The sequence below is a fragment of the Centropristis striata genome, chromosome 17 (genome assembly GCF_030273125.1).
Source record: "Centropristis striata isolate RG_2023a ecotype Rhode Island chromosome 17, C.striata_1.0, whole genome shotgun sequence".
Taxonomy (NCBI): Eukaryota; Metazoa; Chordata; class Actinopteri; order Perciformes; family Serranidae; genus Centropristis; species Centropristis striata.
Window position 1 is genome coordinate 25,569,988 of NC_081533.1, and position 25,915 is coordinate 25,595,902.

The 25,915-nt window shown below is 37.5% G+C and overlaps 1 protein-coding gene across 1 annotated transcript in view; it reads left to right on the top strand.

Annotated features, from left to right (window-relative positions):
- dock11 (dedicator of cytokinesis 11) overlaps positions 1-25,915 on the top strand; it is a 102,014-nt gene that overhangs the window by 72,445 nt on the left and 3,654 nt on the right. The window contains exons 39-53 of the mRNA XM_059354314.1: positions 666-811; positions 4,571-4,686; positions 4,808-4,945; positions 6,090-6,272; positions 9,687-9,800; positions 10,361-10,576; positions 11,901-11,958; positions 12,442-12,548; positions 14,021-14,143; positions 15,556-15,669; positions 18,356-18,502; positions 18,777-18,987; positions 19,934-20,124; positions 20,317-20,417; positions 20,524-20,662. Of these exons, the coding sequence (XP_059210297.1) occupies positions 666-811; positions 4,571-4,686; positions 4,808-4,945; positions 6,090-6,272; positions 9,687-9,800; positions 10,361-10,576; positions 11,901-11,958; positions 12,442-12,548; positions 14,021-14,143; positions 15,556-15,669; positions 18,356-18,502; positions 18,777-18,987; positions 19,934-20,124; positions 20,317-20,417; positions 20,524-20,662 (2,104 nt within the window). The remainder of the gene's footprint in view (positions 1-665; positions 812-4,570; positions 4,687-4,807; positions 4,946-6,089; positions 6,273-9,686; positions 9,801-10,360; positions 10,577-11,900; positions 11,959-12,441; positions 12,549-14,020; positions 14,144-15,555; positions 15,670-18,355; positions 18,503-18,776; positions 18,988-19,933; positions 20,125-20,316; positions 20,418-20,523; positions 20,663-25,915) is intronic.

Consider the following 25,915-nt stretch of genomic DNA (forward strand, 5'->3'; position numbering starts at 1 on the left):
AAACATATTTAAAGTTTGTTTTTTTTTGTATTTGTTTAACTCGGCCCTCTTCATGTATTTTTAGACTTAGATCTGATCACAATTCAGACCAAAATAATTTCACATACAGTACAGGCCAAAAGTTTGGACACACCAATCTCATTCAATGCGTTTTTCTTTATTTTCATGACTATTTACATTGTAGACTCTCACTGAATGCATCAAAACTATGAATGAACACATATGGAATTATGTACTTAACAAAAAAGTATGAAATAACTGAAAACATGTCTTGTATTTTAGATTCCTCAAAGTAACCACCCTTTGCTTACTAGAATATAAGACATGTTTTCGGTTATTTCACACTTTTTTGTTACATAATTCCACATGTGTTCATTAATAGTTTTGATGAATCTACAATGTAAATAGTCATGAAAATAAAGGAAACGCATTGAATGAGAAGCCGTGTCCAAACTTTTGGCCTGTACTGTAAATGTTATTGTGATTTGGATAACCATTACATCACCTATTCTTTTTAATGGGTGATGTGCTTGACAATGTTTTTTTCTTGTTGCTTTAAGTTATGTTACGCGAATAGGTCTCATTTCCCATCTGTGTCCGCCTCTTTTCTCTCCCTGTCTTTCCAATAAATAAATGCACACTTTGTGGATGTATTATTCATACAGGAGTCAGGAGATGTGCATGTCCAAGCTGTTCTCCTCAGACAGGAAGTCTCAGACGATGCCGGCTATGCGCTGCAACCGAGCCAGCCTCATGCAGACTAAGATCCACCAGTTCAGCACTATGGAAGCCTCCCTCACTCTCAATATAGGTAACCACACACACACACCAGAAAATATTGGAAAGTTCAGGCTAAACTTTTTTCCTCTTGTGATTTCCTTATGAAAAATGTTGCTCAATGTAGTTACATGCAAGCATACAACTGAAACAATATGGAGAGTAAAGTTTTCAATAATAGATTCATATTTAAATAGCTGTAACTAGTGATTCTTGGAAATCAACAGCTCTACGCACCCATGTAACTACTATATAATTTCCTGGTTCTTTTTTTTTTTTTTAAACCCTCAAGTTCATGAATTGGTACATATTTTGTGACGATAAAAGGGCTGTGTAATATGCCACTAAGCTGAGGTGTGGACTCGAGTCACATGACTTGGACTCGAGTCATGAATTGCTGATGACTTTTGACTCGACTTGAAGAAAAAAATGTAAAGACACGTGCAACTCGACTTGGACTAATAACTTGTGACTTGTGACTTCACTTGGACTTCAGCCTTTTGACCTAAAAATACTTGCTACTTTCTCCAAAACCCAAAGATTAAAAAGTATTTTACTAAGGGCCGCCCTATCGCTCTTTGTGTAAATGTGAGGTGTCTTACTGTGTCTCGCTGTCTGTGTGTGCTGTCGGCACAACATCCAAATTCGATTCACGTTATTTTGAACCGACAGCATCCATCCAATCAAATTGCAGGACAACCAATGAAGAAGAGCTGTCAACAAACGGCACCAGTTGGCAAAAAATTATACCAAAGATAGTTTTGTTCGGGTATAAAAACTACAAAGTGGTCAACAAAAAACTAATTGCAGTATGCAAAACATGCAGGTTGATAATACACCCACACACACACACACACTCACACAATATGAGATGAGACAAGACAGGACAGAAACTGCTGTGGAACTAGTTTTAGTGCAATATGCTCTTGTTATGCACTTGGGTTTTTTTGTGTTTGAAGAATGTGAAAAAAGTTTTGATAAATAAATACAGATTTTAAAAGCATATAGCACATTGCTCTGTTGTTAAAAGGACTCCAAAGGACTCGAAACTGGGGGGACTTGGCTTGAGTTGAGACTTGACTCAGGACTTAAGGACAAAGACTTGAGACCTTACTTGTGACTTGCAAAACAATGACTTAGTCCCACCTCTGCCCCTCAGACAGTATTTATATATTCTCTCCAGGAAATGTTCTAGGAAACTGAGACTAAACAGATCTTTATCATATTTTACGTCACATAACAAAATGCTGCCCTATTAACCCATTGATGCCTAAAACTTCCTGTAAAACCTCTGGTTGCTTTTAAAATAAGCCCCTTAAACCTGAAGTTTTTCTGGAAATTCAACAGAAGTGTCAACGCTTCCTACTAAATAATAGATTTTTCAGCCTCTGTAGCAGATAGAAATGAAATTCAACATGTATTTCAGAGCTTATAGAAATACTACAAAACAACGTAAACGCTTTCCAGGCTTCAATGGGTTAACATACCAAAAAGTTTAAAAGTTAAGTAGACCTTTCTTCAACTTAATTTATATGTTTTTTTTTAGTAAACGTGCAGTCAAAAGACGCTCGCAAAACAGCAGTTTCTACTTTTTCCACAAGTAAACGAGTGTTATACTTAAGCCTAGCTCAAACAAAACCTCAGCAAAATCTCAGTGTTGAAACCTGGAAGAAGTCCTGTTTAAATACGAAACCAAGTTTGTGCTTGCTGGATGGATCTGAAGCCTAAGTGAGGACAGAGCCACGCGAGTTGTAAATACAAAGTTAATCTCACAAAGCCAGACTTGACGTCTGGAGAAAGTCATGCACAAATGTTGTTGGAGACACACACATATAAACCTACATCAAGGCACGGCACCATGTTTGTGTCTGGATAGGAACCAGTCAACAGGCTGTTACTAACCCACTGGTGTTAAGACTCATATACAATTGAGCCTCAGGCTTTCCTAGATGTAACTGACCAAACTGTGTCAACCTTTAACGCCTTTGTAAACTGAATGTAATAAATATCTGACCATTCCAGATTAATGCAACAATGCATACAATCCATTCCACACTGTTGCACCTCTTTACTAACGTGTCCATTGTGTGCCATCCCCTGCTTTCCGGGTGACGTCTGTGGTGTGTTCAGGCTCCTTGACAAAGACAAATTCTTCTCACAAATTTGCCACTTTTAATTGCCTTGATCTGCTACCTTCTTCCAGCAGATTTACCACTTGAAATCTCATAAATTTGCAAGTTTTTTCTTGAAATATTACCCTCCTCCCTTGGATGCGTTTTTTTTTTTTTTTCATACTTGGCCCTAATACACCGTCAGACTATAGATTGCATTAGAACATTCCTTGATGTCCCAGATGAAGTTGAATTGTGCTGGATATTTCTGAGTAACGTTTCTGTCATATTAATCCAGTGATTCCGAAATGGTGAACTTTGTAAAACCCTTCCACTATTAATGCAGTATGACTCACCGCAGTGTTGACAAAATAAGTGCCTGCTACTGTTATCAGGAGATCATCATGTCCTCATACCTAAATGTAATAATTGCTATCTTACACATGTGGTTAATGTTGTAAAGCGGTCACAGGTTGGTTAGCTTTAGGCACAAAAAGAGGCTTGCACCTGCTGAAACATCCCATAACGACCCATATCACGGATCACGGAGCATTCTAATATAATACCACAGACGTGATTATACATACACATGCGGTTTGCGGTTGTAAAAAAAAAAAAAGGCTGCAGTTTCATTGAATTTAGGCTTCAAAAGCACTGACCTAGGTTTAGGGCAAAAAAGGAGTTATAAAAGACTGTCTAAACAGTGAATTAATTTACTTAAATGCTGAAAGTACAGATGAATTTGGAAAGACTAAAGCCATAACTATGTCACTTACACTACTGGAAGTGACATAGTTATGTAAAAAAGTGAGGCACAAAAATTCAGTGATGTTTAAACCACATTGTTTAACCCATTGAGGCCTAAAACGCCTGTAAAACCTCTGGGCGATTTTAAAATAAGCCCCTAAAACCTGAAGTTTTTCTGGAAATTCAACAGAAGTGTCAATGCTTCTACTAAATAATAGATTTTTCAGCCTCTGTAGCAGATAGAAATGAAATTCAAAAAGTATTTGAGAGCTTATACAAATGCTACAAAACGACGTAAACGCTTTCCAGGCTTCAATGGGTTAAGTTGTTTTCACATGGGACATGAACCATGTTCTCCTGGGTGAAAGTCCAGGGCCTGCATGCCCCCCAGACCCCCGAGCTGGCTACCTTTCCCCACTGGTTGGCTACTCCATGTCTGAGTAGGAAAAGCCCTGATTATTGGAGTGCACCACATCAAAGGACAGAGAAATAAACATTCACAGAGTGATAACACGTGTTAAAGAGGCTATTTTGCATGGATATGAATACAGGTGTGCTTTGAGATTTTGGCTTGCACTTTGGTGTGACTTGAGCACTACTGTATCCAATTATTGTAATCTGTGTTATGAAACCTAGTAAACAATGAGTCACTTGCCTTGTGAACTACAATCCTTGGATTTATTTTCAAATTGATTTTGTAAATACACATTCTTAATTTAGATTTTGATGCATTTGGTTTTTATTCATGTTTCACACAGTGTCCCAACTTCTTTGGTATCAGTGTTGAATATCAAAATTAACAAGTCAAAGCAGGGACAGCAGCCACAACACTGTAATCATCAGCTATTTCTACACAAAGGGATGTGTTCTTTATTACAGTGTGAAACATTACCCGATACTATGTCCTCATATGATTTGTTTAATGTGTGTTGTAGGGACAGGCCCATCTGAAGCAGAGATCCACCATCAGGCTCTGTTGGAAGGAAACATCTCCACCGAGGTCTGCCTCAGCGTCCTGGACGTCCTCTCTCTTTTCACACAGTGTTTCAAGGTCAGCACACACAATAAAAGTAAAATTGTACACGTCTTCTCTGTGTATTCTTGCGTTGTATGGACAGAATAAGGTTTTTTGGGGGTTAAGCATGTAATGTAGTGTGTACTGTGTGTGTCAGACCCAGCTGCTGGACAGTGACGGTCACAACCCCCTGATGAAGAAAGTGTTTGACGTTTACCTGACCTTCCTTAAAGTCGGCCAGTCAGAAGCTGCACTCAGACACGTGTTCGCCGCACTCAGGTCTTTCATCAACAAGGTAAGTCGTCACACTCGCTCAACACTCTCATTCTCTCTCAGCGTGCTTTTTATAGCATCCAAAACAAGGACAAAAGCCACTCTTGGAATCTCATTTATCTCTGACAAAACAGCGGATGCATGGAATAAATAAAAGAATAAATATTCACTTCCTGGTTCCCACATTCACATTCACATGTTGCCTTATTTCTCTTAACGTGATTTGTTTCATCTCAAGAGTAGTAGAAACTTAATCCCAGACTCATGAGAGTACGTGTCCTGTAGTTCCCAGGAGAGGAGACCTCCCACTCCCTCGTGGCATTCTCCAATTGCACAGCACGATCACGGCTGCTTGTGTGATGAGTCAGAGAGAGCTGGAGGGGAGACACTGTTCTGGCATGTTTCTTTTCTGTTACAGTACGAGGAGTGGGAGAAACTGGCTGTTGTGGAGTCCCGCATAGTAAACCATGCTCTGGGATTATAAACAAGACAGTTGCCAAATGCAGAACGATCCAAGACAGAATATGAATTATGAGGAAGAAATGCACTATGGGTTAATTGAAGTCCTTCCTTTTTCTGTAGAAAAGCTCGACTGACTTGATTCTAGTAAATCAAAGGCTGGTGACAAGGCAACAAAGCAGCAACTCCCTTTCCAAACAGTTCCCACCTACCTGAACTGCTTTATTCAAAGCTCAGCCCTTTAATGAACACCTTCACAGATAATAGACATTGATAAAGTGGAAAAAGAAAAAAGGAAAAAACATTTTTTTCTACGAGCCTATGCTTTGTCTGTGCACTTCCTGTTGGCACACTCCATTAATCAGGTTCAAGTTAGATTTTTATTCCAAATTGTAAAATATAGGACTGATATAAACTTTTATTTGCTTAAAACGGAATATATAAAAGTCTATTGGGGCTTAAAAATAATTAATGCAATAATAGATCCATGTTCTTTGAAATAAACATACATATACTGATTCCACTGGATAACAAACCTCATAATTCTAACAAAAGCAGCAAGTGATTTCAGGTTTCGCTGTTTTTGGGGGATTTTTATTCTTTTCTAATGTCTCACTGCCACTTTCCTGCTGCCTACCCCTACGTACTTACAGTACTTTTCTAATCCAATCCCCTTCCTTTAACACACTAACGTGTTGTCCCGCCAGTTCCCGTCTGTGCTGTTTAAGGGCCGCGTTACCCTGTGCGAAGCGCTGTGCTGCGAGGTGCTCAAGTGCTGCGTCTCCAAGCTGGGATGTCTGAGGGCCGAGGTCTCCGCTCTGCTCTACCTGCTGATGAGAAACAACTACGAGTTCACCAAGAGGAAGACCTTCCTGCGCACGCATCTGCAGGTAAGGTGTTGGTTTTGAAAGTAGACTCACTCTGGAGCAAACTGATAACACCATGAATTTCACATCACTTGCAAATACAGCCCTAAAATGTTAAAGCTGAGCACAATTTGCCTCTTTTTTTTTTTTTTTTTTTTTTTAACACATGATTGCAATTATCCAAGTGGCAGAGTATAAATGTGCCTGAGGTTAAAGCGTGGGTTGCGATGGGTGAAGCCATGCATAACTCCCAATCTGACACGTTCTTTGGCTGTTGTTTTTTTAACAGATTAGACTTGGCTCATTTAACCATTAAGATAAGTGTTACTTTAGAGAAAACAGAGGCGTAGTGCGTATTTACGCACAACAGCGTAGCTCCATTGATTATATAAATCTCCAGAGTTGGACCAGCTGATCGGTCCAGAACTGTTATTTAATATTTGTTTTCTTCTACATCTCCAAACGATAACACACACACACACACACACACGCAGTCCACTTTCACACAGTGACCGTATGTGAGTGCATAAGCTGTGGACTTCCCGAGAGCCAGACAGAGTGAGACGTCTGTCTGCTTATTTACCTAATCCGTCATTAATTTCTAGTGTATTTTCAAAAATGACACATAGGGGAGCTGAGAGGAGTGTTCTGTCACTGAATCCCAAAATAAAGGAGTTTTTTGTTCGGTAACCACCAGGGGCCTCATGTATCAACGCTGCGTACACACAAAAACATTGCGTACGCTGTTTTTCCCGCGCACGCCACCTGTATGAAAAGTAAACTTGCCATGAGTATGTGCGGACCGCTGCGCAATCTTTCGAGGTGCCGTGAGAATGTGCGGTGGCACCGCAAACTTTTGTTTGGCGGAAACTACTGTCTTTTATGCTGTATTTAAAACGTGTTTCATATCTAAACTCAAACTACACACAACTGGCTTTGTGTTTACTATTCATAGCTCTCGGACAATGGAGGAAAAATGCTGTTCTCCACCCTCAATAACCCGTTCTAAATATGAGGGGATAGATGATTTTTTCCATCCATTATTATATTTTATATTTCACCTGCATACTGCTGCTTAAATGTGCAGTAATAGTATGTTGAAGTATGTATGTTTCTTAAGATTGTTTATTTTCTTAAGTCTATATATTTTGCTATTTCCACTATTTTTATATACATATATATACCGAATTTCCCTCTGGGGATTAATAAAGTATTTCTGATTCTGATTAATACGGAGCGCACAAATTTTTCACAGACAACCTGCCTTAATTACTGTGTCAAAGTCCCGATCGCTGATTGTTTCCCCTTTGGTTTAACATGGAGATGTTAACACTGCAGGTGTACAGCGATCCATGACACACAGAGATCCCTCTCCCCGGAGAAAAAAACATGTGTGGGAAATCTTTTCAGAATATGTCAGGTGTTGTGCATATTTGATCCCGTGTGATGTTTAATTGGCACAACAAGTTTTTTTTTGTTTTTTTTGGCACAACACGTTAAGAGTGACTTATAAACTGATGCGTAAAAATGATTAGAGCATGCATTACGCGCTGAATGCTCAAACAACGGTGGAGTTTAGAGGAATCACGTGTTCAGGGACACTTCTGCCATGGTGCGGGTCTCTGATCCGGCTGCATTAATAGCCACAGTGACACTTTGTTGTGATCCCAGTCCTGAGGCACCAAAAAGCATATTTTCCTGCCTCCACCTCAGAGATCACCACATCCACCTCGCGAGCAGTGGCAGCACGCTGATTTGCCATTGTTTTTAGATAATCAGCGGGCATGCCGGTGATTTATAGTAATTTGCATGTCATCTGCGTATTCATTTGCGGGAGGAGCCGGGGCGTGGTTGGTGGCTCAGTTCCACGCTGGTTGGGATTTATCAAGGAAAGGTGTGCAGACCCCAGTGTAAGCACAGTTTGATACATGTGGACGTGAGTTTGCATACGTACTTTTCTAGTTTCAGGAGTACGCCATCTTCCACTATGAAAGCTACGCACTCTTTGATACATGAGGCCCCAGCTCTTTAATGACGCTCATAATGTCACTGTAACTGTGTGTGGATTGGGATTTTTTTTGCACTGAGGGTCATTTGCATAGAAAGGGGACAATTTTGCACCAAATGTGTGCATATTACCTTATTGAAATATATGCAAATAGAGACGGAACTTCCTTGGCAGCGCAGTCAGGGGAATTACACGTTTTTGTTGTTGTTTTTTTCCTTATTTGCTTTTAGAGCCCGCAGAGTCCTGTAATTCTTATGTGAACCCCCTTAATGATCCTAATATTCACCCTTGATCTTTAGCCTTTTGTCAACACACACTCCTCTCAGTACTTCAGATGCTGTCATACGGGAGGTGAAGAATGTTGAGAGGGTGTTTATATTGTTTTCCGGCTCTTCTGATTACACAGTGACAGAAGGCTGTGCAGTTTTCCATTAGCTCACTGGACTCTGTCGGTACCTCCACCATTTAGAACAGTTTCATCCTTTTTGGTCCGAGGTGCCCCCACAGTTCTGTCAGATCATATGAACTCACATGCAACTTTATCAGTTTCCTAATGTGTGTTACATTACATTACATAAAAGTGAATACTTTTTTTATAACACTGAAGTGTCTGCCATTACTTTAAGTTAACTAGTAGCCTACAACTGTTTTAAGCTAATTGTTTGAGCTGGTTAGTCAGTACTTTAAGCTAACATTTCAGACACTTATCCATTACTTTTAGCCAATTATTGGAACCTTTTTACATTTATATAACCTAACTATTTTAACTGTTATCCATAACTTATGATATATCAAGTTTTTATCCATTATGTTTAGCAATTTCAGCATTTATCTTTTATTTAGCTAAATATTTCAACATTTTATTACTTTAACCTTTTTAAGCTAATTGTTTAAACTGTTTAGTTAGCACTTTTAGCTAACATTTCAGACACTTATCCATTACTTTTAGCCATTTTTTAAAACTTTTTTACATTAATTTAACCTAACTATTTCAACTGTTCAGTACTTTAATCTAATTATTTCAACATTTTATCCATTTCTTTAAGCTAACTAGTACAACTGTTTAGTGAGCACGTTTAGCTAGCCATTTCAGCTGCCTATTCATTACTTTTAGATAACTATTTTACTATTTTGACAGTTTCTCCACTAGCGTACTTAAAGCTAAGTATTTCAACTAGTTATTCCTTTTAGCTAACATTTTAGCCATTTATCCATTATTTTTAGCAATTAATTTGAACCCTTTTACATGCATTTAATCTAATCTTAAATTTCTTAAAGTACCCCTGGTTTACTGATTTTGAGCATTCTGTGTGGATTTGTGTTTATGATCCTTTCATTTTCCTCTTCTCCTCATCCACTCTACTTCCCCCTTGACTCCTCTTTTTTCTGGTCTCCATCCATCCATTGGCTTTGTTTCTTTGTATGTCCAGATCATCATTGCTGTAAGCCAGCTTATCTCCGATGTGGCGCTGACTGGCAGTTCACGCTTCCAAGAGTCTCTCTCCATCATCAACAACTTCGCAAACAGCGACAAGGCCATGAAGGTACAGTACAAGTCAACACGACTAGTGTAGGAATAGTCTTACCAAACACAGCTCTGAATACAATAGGATTAAACAACCATCAGAAAGATAAAATCAAGAAAATAGATTGTATATTCCGTACATTTCTGACCAAGAAACCTTTCCATATAAGCCCATGGTGTGCTTTCTAAGCAAAGAAAGGAAACAACTCAAAAACTGCAGAAGGCCTATCTGGGATGTGACTCTCTGTGTCTGTGTTTATTCTGACTTCAGACCAGCCACTGGATCCCATTTGCAAAACACTCTGCTCCCAAAGTGAGATTAAATATGTATTGTGGCAAAAGAACTGATGTGCTTTGTGGACTGTAAATAAGAAGTGAAGATGATGGATGACCAACTGTCTTTGCAGGAGTCTTGTAGAAGTTCAGTGGTTTAAATGCGTAAAGATTAAATCGATTTCAAAGAAGCCGGAATGTTAATTTGAACAGTGGCCTGCTTGTGTTTTTCTGACAGACTGGATCATGTTTTCTTAAGTTTACTGTGTGCTCTCTCTCTCTCTCTCTCCTCTCTGCATGATGTAGTCCACAGCATTCCCTTCTGAAGTGAAAGGTCTGACCAAGCGGATCCGCACAGTGCTGATGGCCACGGCCCAGATGAGGGAACATGAGAAAGACCCAGAGATGTTGCTGGACCTCCAGTACAGCCTGGCCCGGTCCTACGCCAGCACCCCTGAACTGAGACGGACCTGGCTGGACAGCATGGCCCGAGCACACCTCAAAAATGGAGATCTTTCTGAGGTATCAGCAGGAGGTCTTTAAACGATCTGGTTCACTTCTTGGTACATGTTCTTTCTGTCTCTTATTGTTTTTGCCTTTAGGTTCACCAACAGGACAAGTTGTGGTTTTACTGGCAGTTTAACCACTCAAAGACCTTACAGTTGTTGTACAGTGAGCTGCAGCACACTGTAATGCTTTATGTACACAGTGAGTCAGGGCTGCAGGTTTCACAAGGTTTCACGGAAGTGTTACTCATTGTATTGCTCCTGGTCCCCCCAGATCAAATTCCCTCAAAGGTCATCTGGATAAAACACTGATGCAATTTATCATACAGTGTTTTTACAATACGACACTAAACACATAGGTCAAAAATGTCATTTTACTTCGATGTTTTTATGCAAAAGCTTTATTTGTGGTGGTCACAAAATACATTTTTGGTAAAATAACATAATGTAATACACTACTACTACTGACTTTTACTGGGTTCTAATAGCAATGTTTTGTTAAAGATGGATCATGTTGTTCCTTCCCAGAAGGTCAAAGGCCAGGGTTATTTATTTACCCAGCTTTAATTACAAGAAGTAAAGAGGGGTTTTTTTTACAAACATGAAAGACAAAATGACAACGCACCAAACCCAACCCACACATTTGTTTAGATTTGGTTTTATTTTGTCTGTAGTTTAAGGTTGTTGTTTTTCTTGCTTCCTCTGTTTCATTATACTGTGTTTTTATTTTTATTCAGTGTTTATTTTATTTATTCATTTGAAATTCTATTGTTTTATATTCTGGTGTTTTTGATTTGTTTCATTTTATTTTATTTGTCTGTTTTTATTTCACACTCCATTTAATTTTGTTATTATCTATTTTTATTTTATATTATATTATATTATATGCTGCGGTTATTTCACACTCCATTTAATTTTGTTTTATCTATTTTTATTTTATATTGTATTATATTCTGTTGTTATTTCACTCTCCATTTCATTTTGTTTTTATTTTATTTTTATTTTATATTCTGTTGTTTTCATCTTACTTTTTTAAAATCTGATTTTATTTTATTTGTTTATTTATTTATTTATCTTATTTTGTTTATTGCACACACCTTTTTTTTAAACAGTGATTATAATCAAAAAATATAATTTAGTTAAATTTGCCTCAGTATAGGAAAAGGGAACCTGACAACAACCAATTAACTTCTTACCAGAAAGCTGCATGTCTATGTTGTTGCTACTAGTTTCGATGTTAGGTGTGGCAGTTGGTGGTGAGTCACAATGAGTAAGATTCTTGTGTGTGTGGTCTAGAAATGTCCACTTAATTGTTTTTTATTTTGTTCTTGTCTCCACAGGCCGCCATGTGCTACGTTCATGTGGCTGCACTGGTTGCAGAATACCTGCACAGGAAGAGTAAGGCACTCTGCACATGCACGCACATCCACACACCTTTACCCCTATGGGAGGCTTACACACACACACACACACAGTTGCCGTGTTTCCATCAACAAATTTCGATGTGCATTTTGAAGATTTGCATGAGAAAAGCTTGATGGAAACACTGAAATTTGAAAAAAACTTTTGAAAATGTGCATACAATCTTTAAGTCTTTAAATTCGATTTGACTTTAATGGAAAGACGGCTTGTAATTGACTAGGAAGCATTGCGTGCAGTAAGAAAAATATTTGCCTATGCCAACGGTATTAGGTAGTCACAAAGCACAAAGTCATATTTTATCTCTCTGTGACACGTGTGAAAAAAAAGTCAATATGACTGGATATTTTGTCATGAATGATACAGATTTTCATTTGGATTTTCATGATTTTTTAATTGTTTTAGGACTACTATGTATATCAACTAATTTTTTTTACCTTTTCTTTGCTGTTTATTCATTAGAGCTGTTCCCCAGCGGCCTTGCAGCTTTTAAGAAGATTACCTTCAATATTGACGAGGAAGCTGCCATGAGGGAAGACACCGGAATGCAAGATGTTTATTACACTGAGGTGGGGAGGTCTGGATGGTGTTTGGTTTCTTGCCTTGTTATGGTAAATTGTGACAGTGAAAAAAATAACTTAGGCAATAGTTAGTCACCGATACTAGCGGTGGAAATCACAAAAGGCCCCGTGATGCAATATTAGTATTTGTACTTATGTCTAGGGTTGCAGAATTCAGAATTTTCAGAGTTGGAAACTTTCCATGGGAATTAACAGGAATTTATGGGAATAAACTGGGTTTTACAAAATTCGGGGGGGATGATTAATATTTAACTCAACATTCATGTTTTTGTTATTCAATGAAAGAATTGATTATACACTAAAATAATTCAAACTTGATAGAGTTCTACTTTTCTACTTTTTATTATTTGTTTTTGTTTTTATTTATGTTTGGATATGATACATTTTGTTTAAATGACCCCCAATTTCAAGTTAATTCCCATTTATTCCCATAAATTTCCATTATTCCCATGGAAAGTTTCCGATTTGGAAGATTTCCAGAATACCTTAGCTTAACTTCACATTCTTTTTTTTTTTTAATTTACCTGAAATTTTACACCGCTTTGCAACCCTACTTACTGTATGTCACATCACAATATTATAGTGGTTTTAAACATTTTGAGATGAGTATTGCAGTCGCGATTTATTACCTTTTTTTAACTGCATAATTTGTCGCCAAAGGAAAACTGTGCCGATATCTGTTTTATCCAAAAGATAGAGTTTTCTACTAAATATTCCTCATCCCACTTCAGTCATTTTTATTGTAGCAAACTGGAATTGTAAAGCAGACAAAAATCTGTCATAAATGTTGCCCCTGCCCCTGACAAACTGACTGTTTGTATTACAGTCTGCCTTGTCCAACTGAACTACTGCACAGGTATTTTAAACAATGCAACAAATAGGTAATTTAGCCCCTTCGGCAATTGATATTCTCGTACCAAAAAGTAAGATTGCATCAATACATTGATTCAACAATCAAAGATGCAATTTCACTGATAAAAACATTTTTTTAAATCTCTAGCCTTTAGTGCTTCCATACTACCAGCACTCGTTTGTCAAGTCAAGTCAAGTCAAGTCAAAGTTTATTTATAGAGCACATTTAAAAACAACCTCAGTTGACCAAAGTGCTGTACAGTTATTAAAATAGAATAAATCATACACAACTGGGTATAAATAAAAAGAATAAAATACTAAAAACACCATAAAATAAAATAAAATAAAATAGTAATAAAAACTCAATCCAAAACAGAGTTAGAGATACAAAAGACAAAATAAAAGGGTAAAAAGTAAAAAGAAAGCCAAGGATTCTTGCCTAGCTGGGACTGAACGCCAAGGAGAATAAATAGGTTTTTAATAATGTTTTAATGTTTGTGTTAATAAAAATAATTAAAATAGGTTTAACCCCAGTATAAAATCTTCCTTTTTTTATACTGTAAATGTGGATAAAAAGATTTGTTTTATCCTTTTCTACCCCTTTTTAGGAAGTGCTGGTGGAACACCTCGAGGTTTGTGTGGAGGCGCTGTGGAAAGCCGAACGCTATGAGCTCATCACGCACATTGCCAAACTCATTATCCCGATCTACGAGAAGCGCCACGAGTATGAGGTACAGCAAACCAACACTCAAACAGATATCACAATATCATAAACACGCAGCCACTGTTTCTTGCCTTTCCTTGCAAAGTGATCCATCCGTGTCATTGTGCTTACGAAGGTCAAGTAATCACACCTATGTAAGGACTTTTGCTTTGTCGAAACATTTTCTTCATATAAATACTTGTGTGTAACGTTTACCCTATTCATTTTCCACTCATCATTAAACTCGTTGGCTTCTGGGACTTGTTGACTTGCACTCACAGGGTTGTTAGCATGACTTCATCTTATTTTATATTGTTTGCCAGCAGGTGAAAATATATACAGTCATGGAAAAAATTATTAGACCACCCTTGTTTTCTTCAATTTCTTGTTCATTTTAATACCTGGCACAACTAAAGGTACATTTGTTTGGACAAATATAATGATAACAACAAAAATAGCTCATAAGAGTTGAATTTAAGAGCTGATATCTAGACATTGTCCATGGTTTCCTTGATCATGATTTTGGTTATTATGAAGAAAACCATGGAAAATGGCTAGATTCATAATATTAGTTCTCACAATTTGGGAATGAAACATTAACCCATAAGAACCCAGACCCATTAATCCTTAAAGTAAAATTATGGGGGATATACCACAGACCAAGTGAACCACATAGAACACATTTATGATGTTTTAATTTTTTTATTTTTAATCTACCCCTAAATGTCAAAGATCTGTGATATGGCATATATGTTAGATTGGGCGTTTATGGAAGTTATGTTTATGATATTTCTTATTTTAAAATAAATAAAGGAGGCACCTTTTCTGCTCACAGAAACACAAATTTGCCTTTTTCTTTGCATCTCCACCACATATATCGAACTTGTGACAGGATAGGATAGGATTATTTTTTGTTTATATTTGGTCAAATGTACTTAGATTAGAATTAGAATTGTTAAATGGGTTTAAACTTAGCCTAGTAACAAAAAAAAAGCTTTTTGAAAATAGCTACTTTTCCACATTCCTGTTTCCAGTCACACACATATTTTGGAGAAGTCACTTCTTGTCACAGTCACACAGTGACTCACACAGTCACAGTCTTGCTAAGGGATTTAATGAGTTAAGGTGAAGCATAAAGCTGAATATGGGAGATTTTAGAAGATTTAAAGTGTTTGTTACACGCGTGTCACTGTGGGTTCTTATGGGTTAAATAAATGGCTAACTGACATGTCTTCAATGTGTGAGAACAAACCCACAAAAACAATGCTACCTGCTCCTCAGAAACAATTATCTTGTGTGAAACTAATATTTTCCACACAAGATAATTATCATAATTCCTGTTTTTTCCTGGTTTGTTAATGCACATGTGCCTCAGTCGATCCAAAAACAAGCAATGGGGAAATAAATCAACTCGGGATGACACATGTTTTGTCTTTCCAGAAACTGAGCCGCCTGTACGACACCCTGCACAGAGCCTACAACAAGATCATGGAGGTTATACAATCAGGCCGCCGGCTGCTCGGGACGTACTTCAGAGTGGCTTTTTACGGACAGGTGAGGTCCACAAGCAGCTTTAAATGTTTGTTGTTGTTTTATTATTTGATGAAAGTGAGTTTGCAATTAGCACCACACACTGCCATGCCGCACGCAAAGGGTTGGGTTAGTTGGAACGTAGTTCAAATAGGTGTGGTAATGAATCATTCCTTTCTCAGGCTTTGATATGATTCTTATAGGTTTTTTTATGGAATGATATAACATTAAATTACAATTTTTTAAAAAAGCATCCAGAAAGAAAGGGGGACTGAAAGCTTTAAAATATGGTGTAGAAAAATAGGTATTTAATTTTAATCCAGACTTTCTTTATTGGTTTTTTCTTTCTTTACAAACAGTCAGGATCTCAGTTCTTACAAATGACAATGGTTCCAAAACAAGCTTAAGATCCAGTTATTATGGACATATCAGCCCAGATGTAACCACCCACCCTGAACTACACACATTCAATCCATTCATACTCACGACATACATGTGCAAGGCATAGGTTACAAACAAGGGAACAGAAAGCGAAGAGACATAATACTAAGGAAAGATACAGATACATAGCCATTAAAAATAAATAAATAAAAACATACATGCATATATACATATGAATATGGTATTTAATTTTAAGGACAAAAAAAGAAATAATGACTGCAAGGTGATTTTGTCTATCTGAAAGATTATCTGTGTTTAATTTGAGTCAATCAAGGTGCACTGATGTACGTATATTACATTTATTAGCCCTGCTTTATAATATCCTTGATAGTGATTTTGGTTATTATCCAGAAAACCATGGACCATGGCTAGATATCAGCTCTTAAATTAAACTCTTATGAGCTATTTTTGTTGTTAGCGTTATGTTTATCCAAACCAATGTACCTTTAGTTTTACCAGGCATTAAAATGAACAAGAAATTGAAGAAAACAAAGGTCTTTTAGGGTTTATTAACTAAAGGAGAAGGCTTGTCTAGTGTATGAAGCAGCTGTGGATTACAGGTAGTCTGAGAATCCCCATTACCTTTTGTTCAGTACTGTACCTGACATTCCTTTTACATTGTACTTTTTGTGTTGCTTAGTATTGGCATTGCAATGTGTTGAGAAGCTGCAGTGTTAGTGCAGACAGCAAAACAAGTGGATGTTATGTTGCCTTGTGTTGTTTTGTTTTGGTGGACTGAGGCAAGAAATTCCAGTAATGCTGCTTCAACTGGATAAATACAAAGCAGGATGTTCAGTGTTATTGTAATGAGTGCACAGCAAATGTAATATGATAGCTTTGTATCGGATTTCACAACGAATACTCAGCCATCATGAAACAACACAGGGGCTGGCAACCTTTTAGATACTGAGTGTCATTTTTACATTTTCTTTTTAATCAGTGTGCCAAAAACATTAAGGTTAACAGTTTAATTATGACACTACATCAACATGTAAATCTCTATTGGATCTATTGTTTTATTTAGTCTATTTATTCCATTCATATAGGCCACTGGTTCCCAACCTGGGGGTCCCAACTCTAACTAGGGGTCGCCAAAGCTTCACAGGGGGTCAAGAGGGCTTCTTTATTTTAGGGGTGTAAAGCTGCTTTAACCAAGAAAAAACCTGATTATGAGTCCATCTGGTACTTTAGAAGGTGCTAAAATATGAAAACATCATATCAGAGTTGAAATCATTAACCCTACCAACCTTTCAGCAATCTTGTTCATCAGGAATAAACGTAAAAAATAGTTGTACTTTTTTACCCGCTGTGGTTACAAATGATATACAAAGTTCCCATTTCAGCTGCTCTAAAAGACATTCAGTTATTTACAAAATGTTGCAAAAGCAACAAATGTCAAAAAGGGAGAATTAAGAGTAGCAAACTATAATATGACCACTATAGAAGAATGCTGCCGTCCTTATCCAAAATGTCATGAGAGGACACTTCAACATTTTCAAAAACTCTCACAGTTATTGCTAGTGTAGCATTAGTTAAGCCACCGGTGCCAATCTTGGCCACTGTGCCTGAGATTGTTGACCCCTGAAAGAAGTCTGTGAAAATGAATTTCCCCCCTGGGGGCAATAATATCTAATCTAATCTAATCCAAACTAATCAGTAATAAGTCTGATTGTAAACAAGTCTATGACAAAATTACCCTACTTCTTACTTGATTTGTTGCTTCAGTGAATATTTTCCTAATGAGTTTATAGTCTCGATCGTTAGTTTCAAGTCTTGATTAAGTTAAATTATGGTCCCAATTAGAGTCCCATGATCTTTGACCCTTGTCCAGTGTGTTTTTGTTGGGATTGCACAGACATGTTTTCAAAGCCAAGTCCAGAATTGCATTTAATATGGAAATATGCCAAATGTTAATGTTAAAGTGAAAGCTTTAATTACAAACACAGCAACTACTTTCACCATGCAAAGGTTACTTTTGCAGCTTTGTGATAGCATATCAACAGTCAGGTTCCAGACTATGGATGTAAGACAGGAAATCAAATAACTGCAGTAATGAAGGAAGTAAGCACACACTTTCAGGAAATGTGTCATGCAAATTTGTTGAGCCAGTTATGCAAAATGTGCTGCATGTGTACTGAAAACACTGAAGAAAAAATGTAGTTTAAGACTCACGACTGATCAGATGGCTTGTTTTAATGCATATTTCGTCCAGCACACGTCTGTGCGTCTGTAATTATATTTAATGACTGAACATGTGTATTTTTTGCAGGGATACTTCGAGGAAGAGGACGGGAAGGAGTACATTTACAAAGAACCCAAACTCACCGGCCTGTCTGAAATCTCTCAGCGGCTGATGACGCTCTACGGGGAAAAGTTTGGGTCGGAAAACGTCAAGATTATTCAGGACTCAAACAAGGTGCAGTAGATACATTCAGTAGGGAAAAAGTGGGAGAGGTTCAGAATAAATGGTCTTGATGTGTGATTTATAACTTCCATCGGAAGTCTGTAATCAAGTTGTAAAAGATGTATTTATTTGGCCTAAGGCAGCATACATTAAAGCAGCCAAGTTCATAAAGAAGATTTATCACCATGTCTATATTTGGAAAGTTACATCTGTCATCTGTCAGTTATTCATCTGTCATGTAATGCTTTGTAATTATATTTTATTAAAGATGTTTGCTGTCCCACAGGTAAACCCCAAAGACCTGGACTCCAAGTTCGCCTACGTCCAGGTGACATTCGTCAAGCCGTACTTTGAGGAGAAAGAGACACCAGAGAAGAAGACTGACTTCGAGAAGTGCCACAACATCAACCGATTTGTGTTCGAGACACCTTACACGCTGACGGGCAAAAAACACGGCGGAGTGGAGGAGCAGTGCAAGAGGAGGAGCGTTCTAACAAGTCTGTGAAATATTCCAAAACACCTGTGTTATCTTTTGATATGCACCACACCCTTTCAGTGTCTGAAAAGCCGGCTTACAGAGGTGAAATGTTTTTTGAAACAGTCAGCAGACAGTGAGAGTAGTTCTGAAATATAGGCAGAATAATAGTAATAAGAAACTCAGTTTTGTAAGAATTTAACTGTTGTTGAGTTTACTTGTATTGTTCAAGCAAAAGTTGAACTTGGAGACAGAGACAGAAAATTGTATTAAGAAAACACAAACAACTCCAGGGCTGTCCCTAAGATACATTTACATTTAGACATTTACATTTAGTCATTTAGCAGACGCTTTTATCCAAAGCGACTTACAGGAAGAATAAAAGCAAACAATGAAGGTATAGTGCAAAAATACACATAATAACACATGAATAAGTCAAGTTTTGAGGATTGTATATTGGTTTCAAAAGATGCACATGGTTTAAGTGTCTGTCGGCTGCCCGCTCATTGTTTTGTACACATGTGGAGAACTTAAAATGGCAGTAAACATTGAAACAGCTGTTAGGTGTAGCAGGAAGCAGCTGAACAGCCTCACCTGACACCTGATTACACTTATCTTATGTCTTTGAAAAGCGCTGTCAAATGTTATTATTTATTGCTAATGTAACACAGTTCTCATTGTGTACAGTTGAACAGGGAAACAATAGTTTTGACTGAGCTTTACTGTACATGATAAACTGCAGAACAAAACAACAGATGCTGCTTGATCTTATGCCATCAAAAACAATATAATCATGCCACAGTAAGCTACAGAAACATTTTATGCTTTTGTTATATAATTGCATGCACAATACAAGAGAGAACAGAACAGAACAGAAAGAAGTTCAGGTCACTTATGTTTTATTGTTTCTTGTCATACTCGCACGCATGAGCCAACCAGTTTTGCCTGCTCCCTCTATGCATCTCCAGCCGTGCACACCTTCCCGTACGTGAAGAAGCGAATCGAGGTGGTGGGAGAGAAGCAGGTGGAGCTTAAGCCGGTGGATGTGGCCATAGATGAGATGAAAGCGCGAACGGCGGAGTTGACCAAACTCTGCTCCAGCCAGGAGGTGGACATGATCCAACTGCAGCTCAAACTGCAGGGCTGCGTCTCCGTGCAGGTAAAGGTCTCAGTCATCACAGACATGGCTGGTTGAAAAATACAATTGTTGAATAATTGTAAAGAAGACGCATGAACTGCTGCAGTTCTGCAACTATTTGAGTGCTATGAAACAGCACAAATGCTGTGTGCCAACTGTAATCTAAATCAGAGATCAGGAATGCCTAACAGTCTGAGGCATGTTTTGCCGCAGGTGAATGCAGGCCCCATGGCGTATGCCAGAGCATTCTTGGATGACAGTAAATCCAACCAGTCTGCCAACAAGAAAGTGAAAGATCTGAAAGACATTTTCAGGTACCCATTGTGCTTTTTAACTGAACTAATCTGTTCCTCATTCCTTCCTTAATCCAACAGTTCATAAGTAGTGTCTTGTTTTTCATTTTATTTTTGGTCATTGCAGGCGCTTTGTCCAGGCTTGCAGTATGGCTCTCGACATAAATGAACGTATAATCAAAGAGGACCAGTTTGAGTACCATGAAGGCCTGAAGTCTAACTTTAAAGAAATGGTAAAGGAGCTATCTGACATCATCCACGAGCAGGTAATATTTCTGGAATGAATTTTTTTTTTGGGTGGAACCACACCCAACCATTGTGATGAGTCTTGCAATTACCCTGATCATTCACGGTCCATGTCAACCTGTCAGCCATAAACTTTAATCAACCTGCGAGTTCCAGGTCAACAAGCAACAGCAATGTGTTTTCATACACTGTGACAAGAATGTGTGGATGACACATTACGTTGTTACATTTTATTTATTTAGCAGCTGGTTACTTAACTAACTAATAGATTATATTATTAGATTAGATTAGATTAATAATTGCTAATAGAGAGCAAATGAAACTAGAAAATTTCCTCTGGGGAAATTCTGAAAGGGCCACGGGGGCTACTGCCGGTGTGTGTACACTATGATGAGATTCTTCAGAGATTTCAAACTATGCCCTTTAACCTTAAAGTGTGTGTGTGTGACTATAATTTTATTTTACCCATAATGTCCTTGAGCAGCAACAAAGTTGAAGTCCAAGTCGTGGTGTGTGTGTGTGTGTGTGTGTGTGTGTGTGTGTGTGTGTGTGTGTGTGTGTGTGTGTGTGTGTGTGTGTGTGTGTGTGTGTGGCTATGGCTATAAAAGGATTACCTGAGCAATCCACTTTTATGGGGGTGAATGTTATTGGCACAGAAATAGGCATTATGACCATATTAACCCTCCTTGCTCTGTTTTGTAAATATATTGCCCTGAGCAAGACTTTAGACTTTAATGCCATAGAAGTTTTAACCCATTGACGCCTAAAACTTCCTGTAAAACCTCTGGGCGATTTTAAAATCAGCCCCTAAACCCTGAAGTTTTTCTGGAAATTCAACAGAAGTGTCAACGCTTCTACTAAATAATAGATTTTTCAGCCTCTGTAGCAGATAGAAATGAAATTCAAAAAGTATTTGAGAGCTTATACAAATACTACAAAATGACGTATCCGCTTTCCAGGCTTCAATGGGTTAAACAATGTCCACCATAATGTGGCTGTGGATGTCAAAGGCAGAACAACTCACCAATACTGCTTAATGTTTAAGATTGTTCATGATCAAAGTTAAAGACGGAAGCTGTCTTCATTTAACATCTAGAAATAATTAATAAACTGAATTTCCTCTTGAACATTTCCTGGAAAAATAACTCCCATTGCCTCACAGTAGTACGCCCCCGTTCTTAAGGGACTTTTCTGTATGTGCCGTCATATCATGATGCTATCCCTTTACAGTGAGGAAATACTTATCAACGTTGTGTACTGTGGTCTCCTCTCATCAGTGCATTGCGTCATGGCTGTATTGCAACAGTTTTATTGTGCTATATATTTCTTTAACTGCTCTTCTGCTTCTTCTTCCAAACTAACTGCCTTTTTCTCTTCAATGTGCTGGCCTTTAGCTTTAAGGAAAAACAGGTAATGTGATCATGAAGTGTGTTCAAGCTCCTTCTGTCGTTGTCCTTTTTGAAAGTCATTCATTCCGAATTTGCACTTTTTTTTTTTTTAATTCTTGCAGAAATGTTGGTTGAATGCAAAAGTATAGCCAGACGACTTCTACTGCTTGTATGGAAGGAAACATTTAAACCGACCTTTAAGCTATGGATTAAAGATCTTATGCATCATTTGATGAAAGGGACTAATGACCCAACACATTATACCAGACTGATCTCCCCTCAATAACGTCAATATAAGGCGTGCAGCAACATATGACTCACATTTGCGTTTTAGACTGTCCTCTGCTGCCATTTTGCAGATGTAGTAGTAATGATGGATGGCAATGCAGTTTAAATGTCGGATATCACAGGGGAGGTGGATGGATCAAACAAATGGCGGACTTTCTCACAGGAGGACGGGGTTCGTGTCCCATGTGAAAACAAAAGCAAATAACTTTTTACGTAACTTCAGTGGCTCACAGTTTGTAAAATTAAGGGTTTTTTTTAACGTAACTTACGTTGTTTACATAACTTTCGTTGTTTACATAACATACGTTGTTTACATAACATACGTGGCTCATGGTTTGTAAAATTAAGGGTTTTTTTTAACGTAACTTACGTTGTTTACATAACTTACTTTGTTTACATAACATACGTTGTTTACATAACATACGTGGCTCATGGTTTGTAAAATTAAGGGTTTTTTTTAACGTAACTTACGTTGTTTACATAACTTACGTTGTTTACATAACTTACGTTGTTTACATAACATACGTGGCTCATGGTTTGTGAACCACGTCACCCTCGTAACTACTTCACTTCTGGCATTTATGTACATTTATTTGTGGTGGGAAGTATTTTACTGACTCTCAGATGGTAAATTGAATTAATCTTTTTTATAGTCATTTTGGTCATTTTAACTGCGTCGCTGTAGCCCTCTTGAGGGCCATGTAAAAAAACAACAACGCGGTTTTCAAACACTGAGGACAACATTGTTTGCTTCAGTTGACAAAGTATGATACACAAATGTCACAACCACAGCACTGGGACCACTGGGATGCTGATCGGCGCAGCATTGTTATGCATCATGAATGAATCATTAAGATCCGCGACAGTGACTAGGTAGCTGTTGGTGACAAAAGAACGAAAGACACAAACCCAATGGTCTATTATGAGACACGAACGAGTTGACTCATTTCTGCTGCTCCGCCTCCAGTCTTGTGGCTGAGCCTCTACAGTTCATGACGAATGAACAAGAGACTCAAACTCGAAGACGCAAATTAATCATTTCTGTTTCCTGTCCTGACTGAGCTGAAGCAGCTGCCAAGTGACGAGGAAACGTATTGCGTGACAATAAACGAATCACTCACTGAGACTACTCATTACTCCCCAGTCATATTAAAGATTGGTTCAAAATTAACGTTCACGAATGACACAGCACTAACATTTATTTACTGTTCTAAGTGTCTTTTATAACACCTCACCAGGAAGTGTATTGCCCTAAACCTAGGTCAATGGTTTGCAGGATAAATTCACAGAAACCGCAGCCTGTTTTACAACTGCGAACCGTACGTGTATGTATAATGACGTGTGTGCTATTTTTAGAACGCGCTGCAGTTCAGTGAGCCATGAAGCGCTCATTATGAGGAAAGCCCATATGTGTCATTACAGGTGGAGATCTTGTTACATTAAACAGCACATATTTTATCTATTATGATAAATAATATTTATTTTTGTATATTTAATTTTTAATTTTTCTTACTTCATTATATGTTTTTATTTTATTTATTAATAATAACTAATTCAAACTATGCCCTTAACTAATTTATTATTTATTTTCATCGTTACTTGTTTTTTTCTTTGGATATTTATATTGTCTATCCAACTGTAATGGACATACTTGAAGAAAGTGATTAATTAGTCGGGCCTTTATTAAACTGTTGAGAAAAACAAACAGCATAAACGATTTACTACATTATTAAAACAAAGTCAATGGAAACAGTTTTACAAGTCATTTAGAGAGAATAAATATTATTTTGGCAGACGAGGCAAGCAAGCAGCAGCTGTCAAGTCCACCGTTGACGAACTTGTCGGATCAGTTGGAGACATGACAAAAGTGTTCAGACTGCAGGTAACTGCCCAGAATGGCTCCACAAATAGAAGCTGAAACAACAATTCAAATGACAGGTGTCAGGTAGTTATATTAGTTTAGTTTAGTTGGAACAGTTGCATGTCCTCTTGTAAAAATTACATCCTGGTAAATGATCTGCTGCTATCTCATTATACTAAAGCAAACAGGGAATGTAGCACTTTACAAACATCAATCATCTTTTCATGTCAAATCATGCAGTTGTGGATGTTAGCAGCAACAGCACAGAAGGAGAATTCTGTCCTCTAAAAATGTAAGAACATATGCATAGAGTCTGGTAAAAAAATATATATATATTTATAAAAATATTTGGGTTTTGTGTTAATAGTGTTTTCGAGGATCCTGACCACCTAGATCACATCAATTGAAAAAGTATGAAATAACTGGGGACCATTTAATCATGAATCATATGTAATCATTTTTAACTGAAATCTTGTTGTTATATTTTCAATGTAGTAAACATCCCTAACTCCATTGTGTCACAGTGGCAGTATGCGGCCTCTGCCAGAAGACTGTTTATTTTCTTAGTAATTAGAAGAATGGCTCATAATAGTGAGTCTTCAGATAATATTACTAATAAAAAAGTAAGATCGTTCTTAGGGCATTTCTTTATCTGAATAAGTCATAAACCTGATTTATTTAAGCTCAAACATTGCATAGATAAATGCCTGTTGGCTAGAAACAAATGGACATCTGATTTGCAACAACTTTGAATTCTATTAAGTACATAAATCTACTTTAACAATAAGAAAGTATTTATTTACATAACCCAGAGTGGGGATTACTGGCACAACTTCCCATTCTTCCAAGGTGCATGGAAAGAGGAAGAAATCTGAAGAGAATCAACACAACAAGAACCACTTTATTGTCACATGGATGCATTTCTGCTTCTTACAGAAGTGCAACAACGAGTTAAATGAATTAAAATAATCTATACCAATGTCAGGCAGCCCTGTAGACCTCTACATTCACTGCTCTAAAAACAGTGTTCTGCTGTGTGTACACTTTTGGTTCCTGCTCAACAGCTGTTTGGTTAGAATAAGTACAAATCTTTAGGAACTGGCAACCACGATTTCCGCTATTGGAACCTCTGGATCACAGATTTGTAACCATTTTGTAACCATTACAGATCAAAAGAATAAAGTGAAACAACATGCAAAGAAAGAATTTGTGCGAACAAAACAGACATCAGAGATATACTTCTGAAGATAATTAAAATGTGGTTAAGACAACATTACTTTACAGACAGCAATGAGGAAGGCGATCTTCTTCATGTTTGCTGCAGTCATTAAAAAGATACACTTATAGCTTGGATCAGTGAATTTTACTGCACAAAAAACCCTTTTTCACTGTTTTTTCAGCCTCTTTGTGTTGAACTTCATTCCATAGTTTGCCACATCCCATCCAAGCTCATAAAGTTGAATGTGTTTGTGTTTAAAAAATAGCTGATTTGTGTTTAAGTCTTTGTTTTTAAGTGTCTGTCTGCACTAATGAATAGAAAGTAACTTAAGTTGAAAATTTAAATTGAGAGCACAGTTGCCATTTTAATAGCTTTGTTTGTCCTAAAATATAGTTCCAATACTTTGTTGAGAACAAGCGAGCGTTAAAAAGTGACAGCTGCAACACGTTAACACAACGTCAACAAATAACAATCGCAACGTGTGGTTAATTTGTGACAATCGCAACACATGAATGCA